At 32.5% G+C, this 11,392-nt stretch overlaps 1 protein-coding gene across 1 annotated transcript; it reads left to right on the top strand.

The window, feature by feature from the left end:
- The first annotated feature begins 3,687 nt into the window (after positions 1-3,687).
- Positions 3,688-4,731, top strand: LOC120144645. Its single transcript, XM_039158674.1, has 2 exons — positions 3,688-3,954; positions 4,031-4,731. The coding sequence occupies exons 1-2, from the start codon at positions 3,730-3,732 to the stop codon at positions 4,664-4,666; spliced, it is 861 nt and encodes a 286-aa protein (XP_039014605.1). The 5' UTR covers positions 3,688-3,729; the 3' UTR covers positions 4,667-4,731.
- Positions 4,732-11,392: the final 6,661 nt, after the last annotated feature.

Genomic DNA, 11,392 nt, shown 5'->3' with positions numbered 1-11,392 from the left:
GCATCAAGTCAAAATGTTTTGATAAAATCATCATTTCATTCATGTGAGGGTTTGTTGAAAAAATGTGATAAATTGGGAACTTTGAGGCATATTTTCTAAGTGTAAAGATGAATAATCGAATAATGAATTTACTGATTCATATTTTACTCCATGAGATCTTTACAACAGTATCTCATATACTCAAAACGGTTGTGTGATGAATGAGAAATTGATGCTCAAAGTAAGGTACATGTGCATTGTATTGTGTAAGGAAAATGAGAAAACCCATATCCCACATTTGTGGGATATCAAGGAAGGAAATGATTTATATACACAAACCAATTTGCTAGTCACTGAATGACTTGGGTTGAAATTATGCCTCATGCATAGGTTTAGGCGTGCAAATTGAAGCCCATCGAATCCATTGGGGTTGGGGTCGTACCCGCATGATGTGGGATCGGATGACCCTTTAGGGGCCTACGGATATTTTACTACTACGAATTAAATATTTTCCTTAAATGCGGTATATCTTTTTGAATATTTTGAATTAAAAATGATATTATATGATTTCTTTTTAATTTAAATATCAATATGGTATGACTTGTAATTCACGAATATATTCTAATTAAAGCATTATTAATTTATTATTTCTGATTTTATTTGGATACTAATTAATAGCCCTACTTTTCGAAATATATTACTTCCAATTCTTCTCCTATGTGAAACACTATAAATACCATGTAAACCTATTAGGTTCTACACAGCTCAAAAATTCTTTTCCTCTTCTCTTGTTTTTGGTGATAGAGTCTAGCAAGATTTGGTTCGTGATCTCACAATTCGTGCTTATGTGCGCTGATCATATCGTTGTTGCATCCTGGGAGACAGATGACCAAAACATCTCATGCACCAAGGAGTGGCTGAAAATTTGTTTTAAGGAAACTGTGTAGTTGCAGATCTCAACTCGTTTCAAGTTTTTTATTTGGCATCTTTATTCTAAATTGTATCTCTTCCATTATTAATAAAATTTATATTTTATTTTAATTTTTGTCTCGGATTGTTATATTGTAACAAGATCATCTTCATTGCTCTATGAAGTTAATAAGAATTCAATTTCCATCTTCATACCATAAAGACATGTATTCGTCGAATGTTTTTTTTTTCTTGTTTTAATCGAGCGTGGGTTGTGTTTTTTTACATTTAATTTATTTTTTAATTTTTATGTAAATAAGTATATAACATGTCATTTGTCACTTTCTTATTGGCTCATATATATATTTTAAGCTGAAGTTACTTTTACATTTAAAATATTCACAGATTAAAACTTTAAATGCCCGTTTTGATTAAAAAATACTTTAAATATTTAAAAGAAAAAATTGATATACTTTATGTATTTATTTGTGATACAAATTTATATATATTTGGTCATATTCAAACATAGTTTAGGATTTAGGAACCTAAAGCAGGTGTTATTCTAGGAACGAGGTGTCGGAAAAGAATAGGGTAGATGAGGTCCATAAGACAGACCCCTACTGCATCGATTCTTGATTTCCGCCCTAATCATTATAAAGAACATCCATCAGACATTCTTTAAATTAGAAAACAAAAAAGCTAATAATACTATATACACCCTGCTCTCCTTTAATTCGTTATTCCGACGTGGATCTTAGCTGTCTACCCATAGATAATAATAAACAATGAGCTTCATGCCTTTTATAAACATTTCCCAAACTCTATCCAAAATCTTTAGGTTTGTTACATGTTTCTCCCTATATCATTATATAATGATCAGCTTAATATGTATCATTTTCATCTTCACGTTATTATTTAATTTTTATATTTTTATTGAAAATTACTACTCGATCCAACAGAATTTTTTGTGTAATAAAAATAAATAAAATTTTAAAAAATCCAAAAATATTAAAAATCAATTTACGAAAATCAATTTTTTAGAAATTATTTTAAATAAGGTTCATTAAATAACTAGAATTAAAAATGAAAATTTTCAAAAAAAATCTTAAAAGTTTGAGTTTTAAAAATAGCTTGATACATTGGGGTGAGCGTTCGATCGAGTCGAATAAAAAAATTTCGAGTTATTCGAGCTGACGAGTCTTATTTTACAACTCGGACTTGATTTGAAATTTTTTCGAGTCAAGTCAAGACAATTTTTTTGAGTTTTTATTTAAATTTAATTGTAAATATTTATAATATTATAGTATTATTTGTTTCCAATTTAAGATGACTTTCTATAACCATATATACAATACAAATATATTTCTTCATCTTTTTCATATGTAATATACATATATCATATAAAGTCCAAGTACTCGAGTAAAACTTGAAAATAAATCCACAAATTACCAAAAATTTTTAATTGCATTTTACAACTAGATTTGAATTTGAAATTTTTTCGAGTCAAGTCGAGTTTATGAAATTGTAACTCGAACTCAATTCGAGTCGAATTGAGTTAAAAAATTCGATTTTTCGAACCGAGTCGAGTTTTTCTCACTTTCATACATAGAGAAATGAGGGTATTTCCGTCCCAAGCATAACTTAGAAACTGGATTATTCTGTCCAACGCAAAGTAGATAAGCTTTCCAGGCCGCGTCTGCGTCGATTCTTGATTTCACCCCTAATCATTGATTTAGTTAAACCCTAATCATTAAGGGAACAGCAATATCATTCTTTTAATTAGAAATTAAAAAAAAACTAAAAATACTATATCCACACTGCTCTCCGTTTATTGGATAATCTGACGTGGATCGTAGCTGTCTATACCGAAATAATCATTCTCCTAGCTTCATGCTTTTTGTAAGCTTCTCTCAAACTCTATTCTATTTTTTTATGCTTCCTACATGTTTCGCTCTATATTATTATTAATTATCAATTTAATATGTATATATTCTTTATCAGTTTCATCTTTATATTATTATTATTATTTAATTGTTATATTTTTATTAAAAATTACTGCATGACATAACATAAATCGTCATGAAAATTTTAAAAAACATCAATTTTCAATAAAATAATAATAATAATAATAATAATAATAATAATAATAATATGGTAAGATATGACATTATAAGAGTTAAACTAATGAAAAAAATTATACATATATTAAAACAATATTTTTAAAATAATCCGAGAAAAATATAAAATAATATATATTCAGAATTTTTAATCACATACTAAATTCGGATGCTCTAAAAAATATAACATTCTTTTTTACTCTGATATCATTCAATAGGTTCACTAAAAATAATAATTTAAGTGTAATGCATATGTCAAAAAATTATCGAATAATATTTAAGTTCAATTGTTTATAAACATTAATTAAATTATTATTTTTATTTAATTATCATATAAAAGTACATTATAATGGATTGAATTTTTGATCGACCACTCTACTAAAAATAACTTTATTTTAATTAACATTAAATTTTATATCCAATCTTGAATAATATTTTTCTATTATCTTTATAAAAATAAATTTTAATTAAATTAATATTGTTATATCAATTGAAAAACTATAAATTTAAACGTATTTACGTGTAATCTCCGAGTTGGAAGGCTTTAATATATTTACTCATCATCCGATAATCAGTTGCCACGTTGTCTGACTAGGGCGGTTTGTTCATCCACCTATGACGTTTGGGTCCCACGTAGGACACAACACGCCGTGCTAGTTGCTATAAATTTCGTAACAATTTTGATATTCCTATCTAGGAAAGGAAACCCCTGGTGGCCGGAGAAATGGAAAAGATGGCCGTGAGTGTGACACGACAAAATTCGGAGGAAATCGACAAGTTTCTTGACGGAGCAGCTAGTTTCGCCGACATGATGTTTGGGATCTTGGACGGAAGCAACGAGTCAGAAGAAAATTCAGGGGACTTGGTTTACCGTGATGAAAACGCTGATGACCAGGAAGCCGTCGAACAGAACAAGATTTTCTGGGAAGCCCAACGACAGCTTCTTCAGGTAAACATAAAAAACATTTAGTTGGAATGGTGAATTTAAATATCCGGTGATTGATGTTCATGCATTGCGATTGCAGGCAACATTGCGCCGAACTACTTGTCTGGAATCAAGAATCCGACAAGCTACAAAACAAGCATTGAGTGAGATAGACCAGTGCTGTTGTCGGGTCGGAGGTTGCCGGAACTGTCTGCAAAGGGAACTCTCGGTTCGTCTCCAAAATGCGGGTTTCAATTGTTACATATGCAAGTCCAAATGGAGGAGCTCCCCTGAAATTCCCTCCGGGGAGCACACGTATCTGGAAGTGTTGGATAAATCATCGAATCCCATAAAGGGCGAGGTAAGGGTGGTGATGGAGTTAAATTTCCGAGCTGAATTCGAAATGGCGAGGGCCAACGACGATTACAACACGTTGATCGCACGGCTACCGGAACTCTTGGTCGGCAAAACGGAGAGGGTAAACGCCTTGATCAAGATCTTATGCGCCGCTGCCAAAAAATGCATGAAGGAGAAGAAGATGCACCTGGCTCCCTGGAGAAAGCAGAAGTACATGGAAGCCAAGTGGCTTGGAACATACCAGAGAACGACGGCGGCGCCTTTACCGGTGGAACACTTGGAGGCGCGGCCACAAAAACCCAAGGCGTCCATGCTGACCTTTGATCTGCTGGACAGATTGCCAGGGTTGCATTACACTCCCGTTGAACTTGTGTGGTGAATGGTGAGAAGCTTAATTTTGATGGCGAATATAAATAAAATATTAATCATAATTTTTAGTTTGCATCGAAGCTTTTAATTAATATAAAATAAATGCAAAATAATATTTATTTAGAATATTTTAGTTAATTAACAACAAATACACGCATTATATAAATACAGTAGTATAACCCTAGAGCTCTTTATAAATAAAATGGTTTTATTCTGTGGGGTTTCTTTGTTCGGAATTAGCCAAGGCCAGGTACAAGTTATTTTGTTTTAAAAGAAGTGAGTTCTCTGCTGGGTTTAAACAAACTTTTAGTACTAGAATTTCAAAATACTTCTATTCGATCCTTTTAATTTATTTATGATGCAATATTTTAAGAATGTGTCATGGACAAAAAAAAAACTAGTTGTTTTATCCCTAATATTAACTAAGACTGTGACCTACACAGATGGTTATACTTTAAAACTATTATCGTTCTAGCAACACTAAGTGTTACTAGTATTCAAAGATGAATATAAAACGTCTCCTAAAAATTTAAAATTATTAAAGATTTTTAATGTATTTTTTATTAAAATCTTATTTTCATCTTTATAAGTTTTTTATTTCTAAAATTTTAGAAGTTAATACCCTATTATAAATATTGTGTCCATCCCTACTAGTATTATTGTTATTTTTAACTAATGATCCACCTGAGCAAGCTAATTGACACCTCAAGGACCAATAATTGAACTGACATCAAATGAATGTCTCTTTCGCATGCGAACAACAAACTAGAAGGCCCTTCATCTAAAAAAAAATAGGCCAATGATGTATTTTTTTTATTAATCTCAAATAATTATAATATAATATTTGTTTAAAAAGTTAATCGATAATAAATATTCATATATTTTGTAGACATTACTTGAAATAGAACTTTTAGCGAGAATGATATTTTTTAATTATTAAAAGTGTTTGATGAGTTCATATCAATGATATTTTTTTTTTGAAATATCATATCAATGATGATTAGATTAATTGAATGAGATATTAATTTGTTTAAAATTAAATATTATAAACTTAAATTTAAGGTTTGATAAATTTTTAAGTGTCTAAATTATACTTTAAATTAACTTTCGGTGCCTAAAATTTTTTTTGTTAAAAATAGATGCCTAAAATTTTCTCCGTTACACTTTTAGATTCTTATTGTTATTTTTTTATTTTTTTATTTTGTAATAATAGAAATATTATTTTTTAAAAATAAAGAATAAAAAAAATCAAACCTTCAACCCTCGCATCGTGACCTCCCTCCCCAGCGTCGTTCGTCGACCACCCTTCACCAGTGTTCGTGGCGTGCACCCCCATCACCCCCGAGTTCACCATCATCTCGCGACCAAACCCTGACCATCGTCTTTCACCCACGTCATTCATTGTTCGCCAGAACGCTTTTAGAAGTCGCGTTGTCATCTCTATCTCTGATCATTGCAATCATCCATTTTATGTGGTAATCGTCGATTGAATCATGGGATTGAAATTAGGGTTTTCCAGAATTTTGGATTTCTTATAATTTCAAAAAATATTGTTGATTTTATAAAATTAATAATTTTAAGTTTTTTTAAAATATTTTTTTGAAAATTTATGTGTCTAACATGTGTCAGATAACGATCAAATTTATTTGCCGTTATGGTACATGCACCTAAAAGTGTAACGTTGAAAACTTTAGGAAGTTGTTTTTAGCGAAAAATTACTTAGACACCAAAAGTCAATTTAGAGTATAGTGTAGGCACTTAAAAGTGTATTAAACCTACAACTAATTAGAATAATTGTTTTAATAATGAAATTTTATAATATTTAATTTTTAATTAGCTAATTAATTAATGCTTAATTATAAAATAAGTGCCCAAACTATAGAATTTTTCACGAATAGGTGCCTAAACTATTTTTGAATGATCCTGATGCCAAACGTCATCACTTTAGGTTCCTGGAAGGTAACGAACATTAAAAAATTTCATTTATAGACATGTGTCACACTCAAGTAATTTTGAAATAATTTTAAAAATAAAAAATAAAAAGTTATTATATTTATAAAAGCCTTATTTTTCCTGAAATTACGAAAAAGCTCCAAAATTCCTGAAATCCCTAAATCCTAACCCTAACTCCTCCTCCATTTCCAGCCACGACAATGACCACCATCTCCGACACCTTCCTTGTCATCTACGTAGTCAGACGATGCTGTGGAGTCACGATGGTCATCGTTTCGTCACGTTCGTCACCATTTCGTCGAGGTAGAGGAGTAGAGTTTGTCACGATTTTAGGGGTCTTCGGTTGCTGTTATGGCAGTTGTTCGCCGCATAGTTGGTCTTTGGTGGAGGCGCACCAGGTGGAAGTCCAATTGACGGCAACGGCGGTGGCGTGCGATGAAGGGCGTGGGTATAAGGACTAGATTTAGGGTTTTCAAAGTTTAGGGAAGATTTTTAAGATTTTTTTTTAAACTTTGGGCTTTTAAAAATATTTTTAAAGTTTTTTAAAGAATAAAATTTTCAAAAATTACCTGAGGGTGACACGTGTCACTTAATAAAAAAAATTAACGTCATTTACGACCTGGGCACCTAAAGTGGTAACGTTTGTAACGTTAGGCACCAAGATCATTCAAAAAATAATTTAGATACATATTCATGAAGAACACTATAGTTTAGGCACTTATTTTATAATTAAGTCATTAATTAATTATTAATAATCAAATAAAAAAGGACAAAAAGACTGAAAGAGTCGCAATAGCATTACATTCCTATAAATTTCAACTGGGTCGATTAATAATACATATTGTCGCGTCCTTATAATCCTAAACTAGAAACCACGCGGCCTTGGACGTTTTTCTGAGTGAAAATGACTAAGTTAACCTAAACAATCTAAGTAAAATCACTTAGACAAAAGAGTGAAAGCTAACAGAACTTCGAAAGAAAAAATGTCTCACAAAAGAACTAGAGAAAGTGAACTTAGTTTTTATTCTCAACTCTGAGTGAAAAATAAGGTGGGAGTAAGCCTCTATTTATAGTGAAAATTCCCTACATCCAACGGGTGAAGTTGAATCTAATCAATGGCTAGGTTAAAAAGAATTCATATCTAAATCTTTACATTGTCTTTATTTGAATTCAAAATAAAAGATCAATGAGTGTTTAAATTGATAATATTTTATCGTTAATTCTTTGATCTTATGGATTTATTACTGCTGATTTGGTTATATTGTGCTTATTTTCGTGCATGATCTTATTTTCTAGAATTAGAAGTAAAAAGGGTGCATTCTGCAATTTTTTTATTATTTGGTCATGGCTAGAGACATGGGCATGACTCTGGCCATGACACAGTTTTACTTGACAGTTTTTAGAAGGTCCAGTCAGCAGCAGTTTTCTAGAAGATCTAGTCAGCACCTTCTGGAAGTTGGACGGGCAGAGATATCTTAGGAAATTTAAAGTTTGAATTTGAAAAACATTTAGAATTATCTTTAGGATTATTTTTCTTTTAATTTCTATATTTATATCTAGGATTTTAGAAGCTATAAGTACCCTCTTAGGGTAAGACTAAACATAAAATTCAGATTTCATTCTTGTTCTTGTTTATGTTTTATAAAGATCTTCTTTTCTTTATTTAAGTTTTTGTTTTTATTTTATTTTAAGTTTTATTTTTAAACATGCTAAGTATGACTTTTATCATGCCTAGCTAATTTTCTTATAGGCCAAAAGGCTAAACGATGACTCAATTCAATATGTGAGAATTAAAAACACCTAACATCTTTAGGATGTCACTCTCAGTTTTCTGAAGATTTAAAGTTGGGAGGAAAGATTGATGAATAACATATCTGACTTCCTATGAACACAGTTAGCGGCGGTCTGCTAAGGTAATCTGAGATCGAATTTCAATTATCAGAGAGACAACATAATCCGAGTCGGGCTTTTCCTAAACTAAAATTATTTTTGCAATAACGAAGATTGTCGTAGTTAGTTCAATTAAAAGATGGATTTCCAAAGATTGGCTTTGTGAAAATCGGTTACCAAAGTGTAAAGCAAGTTACATGGATAATGCCTTGTAGACTGTAACCGACATGAATACCGAAGTAAAAATCCAATTTCGATGATCAGAAACAAATTGAGTCAAAACGAGGTCTGAGGCTGCTTTTTACTATAATTATTTTTCAAATCTTTGTTTATTTTCTTAATTTTTGCTTTAAATTATTTTTACTGATACAATTATTTTAATTCAAAACCCCCTATTCTCTTTACTACATATCGCCTGGTTTAAGCAATTCAAATAAAAATTTGGGAATTTTTCTAAGTCCCTAAGGATCAATCGTTACTTCTTTTTACTATGTATTTCTTATATTCTATTAGGAAGAAGGAATTTATTTTGACATCAACATGATAGTTGTCAAATTGGCACCGTTGTCGGGGACTTTTTCAAAGTTACTAATTTTTGTTTGCTTTTGATTTATGACCAACCCGAGCGAATTAGTGTACAACCTAAAATCGAAGCCAAAGTAGGAAGACTTCACGCATAGGCACTTCGAGAAATAAGGAGACAACAATTAGATTTAGAATCAAATTTAGGTGAATCCAATAATACAGTACCAAATCCGATGGTAGATCCCACTATTAAAGAGTTTGCCGCAGCTCATATTGAATAGGAAACTTTGTGCATTGATTTTCCTCAAGGAGAAACTCCATACCAGTTAAAAACTGGCCTTATTCATCTCCTCCCTACCTTCCACGGATTACTGAACGAGAATCCACATAAACATCTCACAGAATTTCACATGGTCTGCTCCAGCATGAAACCATAGGGAGTAACTAAGAACCAAATCAATCTTAAAGCTTTTCATTTTTCCTTAGCCGATTCGGCCAAGTAATGGTTCTTTTATTTACCCTCAAATTCTATTACTAAATGGGATCAAATGACTCATCTTTTTCTTGACAGGTTTTTCCCTGAGGTGAAAGCAAGTAAGTTATGAAGAAGAATACTTGGAATCAAGCAACTAGAAGGAGAATCACTCTATGACTACTAGGAGAGATTTAAAAAGTTATGTGCTAGTTGTCCACAACATGAGTTAACTGAGCAAACATTCCTTCAATACTTTTATGAAAGATTAACTCCCATTGAAATGAAGATGATTGATGCTTCCTGCAGAGGAGCATTAGTGAACATGACTCCTACAGAGGCTAGGGATTTAATTTTCATGATGGCCGCAAATTCCCAGCAGTTCTAATGAACCTCCTCGAAGGGTTCACGAGATAAGTCCATCTTCCTTAGAAAGTAAGATAGATAAATTAACTGAAGTAGTCAACTCTCTTATTGTATGAAATATTAGAACCAATAGATTATGTGGAATATGTGCATTACATGATCCTCCAACAGATGTCTGTCCACTGATTCAAGATGATACATCTTCTCAAGTTAATGCAGTAGGGAACTTTCCAGCACCTCCCCAAAGGGCTTATAATCCCTGCAGTAATAATTACAACACAGGATGGATGGATCATCCAAATTTCAGTTACGCTTAAAACTCAAGGCCAAATCAAGCTTATCAATCAAGGCCACCTCCACCACCTCAACAGCCACAGAATTCATCATTAGAATCAATCGTTGAGAGGTTGGCTCTTTCCTAGGAAAAATTCCAGATTCATACTGAAGCCCATTTCCAAGAGATAGACAAGCAGATAAGTCAACTGGCTCAGACCGTGGGATGCTTGGAATCAAAGGGTAAACTTCCATCTCAAACTGAGGTAAACCCAAGGGAAAATGTCAGCCCTATCACTCTTTGGAGTGGTACAGTTACCGTTCCACCTGTTCTAGAAAATGAAGCAATCCAGAAAGAAAAGAATGCTATTGACTTAGTATCCCAAAATAAAAGATATGAACTACAAACTAATCCAACACCATATCCCTTTGTTGTGCCACCACCTTTTCCATCAAAGTTAGTAAAAAAGGATAAACAAGCTGAGGAAAAGGAAATATTAGATGTATTTCGGAAGGTGGAAATTAATATACCTCTCTTTGAGGTTATCTGAAATGTTCCAAGATATGCCCGGTTTTTAAGGACCTTTGCACAACAAAGAGAAAACTTATCAAGAACGAGAATGTAAATCTGGGAGAACATGTCTGTAACACCCCAATTTAAGGGCTAAATTTAAGAAATTATAAAGTGGTGAATTTCAATTGTATTTTTGGAAGAAAGTGGGGATTAAATTGTAAAATTTTAAAGTTGACAGACCGTTTTAAGAAGTACAAGAAATTTAGTGGCTAAACCCATGATTTAACCATTTTTTATATGTTGAATTATAAATCTCTCCCCCGTGCGTAGGTTGCATATTTTTTCCCAGTTTTTCTCTTTCGTTGACCCAACTTTCAACTCCGATCTACTAGCCGTCCGACCTCCGATCGACGAGCCGAAACCACCATCGTGTTCGTTGTCGAGCGAGGAACAAAACCCCTCAAAGCTTTTGTCGTGAATCGTCGCCGTTCGTTGTTAATTTCAGTCGAAAGTATCGTCGGTAATAACTCAATTTCAATTGGTTTTTCTTCGATTCACGACGATCCGAGCATCCGTTTACGACACCTCCCACATCATCGTGTTCCTTGCATCGTTCTGAGTTTGCCGGTGTCATCCTTGGTCTCCATCAACGGTGGTGCGTAAGGAGGTGAAGCGGTCAAAGTTTCCGATTTGTTGAAATCGAGCTCTCCGTCGTTCAAAATTGTGAACCGAGCTTTGTAAGT

This window comes from Hibiscus syriacus, unplaced genomic scaffold, assembly GCF_006381635.1.
Source record: "Hibiscus syriacus cultivar Baekdansim isolate YM2019G1 unplaced genomic scaffold, ASM638163v2 tig00110890_pilon, whole genome shotgun sequence".
Lineage (NCBI taxonomy): Eukaryota > Viridiplantae > Streptophyta > Magnoliopsida > Malvales > Malvaceae > Hibiscus > Hibiscus syriacus.
The sequence above is the reverse complement of the archived record's forward strand: the minus strand, read 5'-3'. Positions and strand labels throughout refer to the sequence as shown.

What these genes read in the sequence shown, in the direction of transcription:
- LOC120144645 (XM_039158674.1), top strand. Translation starts at nt 3,730, where the DNA reads ATGGAAAAGATGGCCGTGAGTGTGACACGACAAAATTCGGAGGAAATC. An exon ending in CCCAACGACAGCTTCTTCAG is followed by an intron (nt 3,955 to 4,030) that starts GTAAACATAAAA and finishes TTGCGATTGCAG; the next exon opens with GCAACATTGCGCCGAACTAC.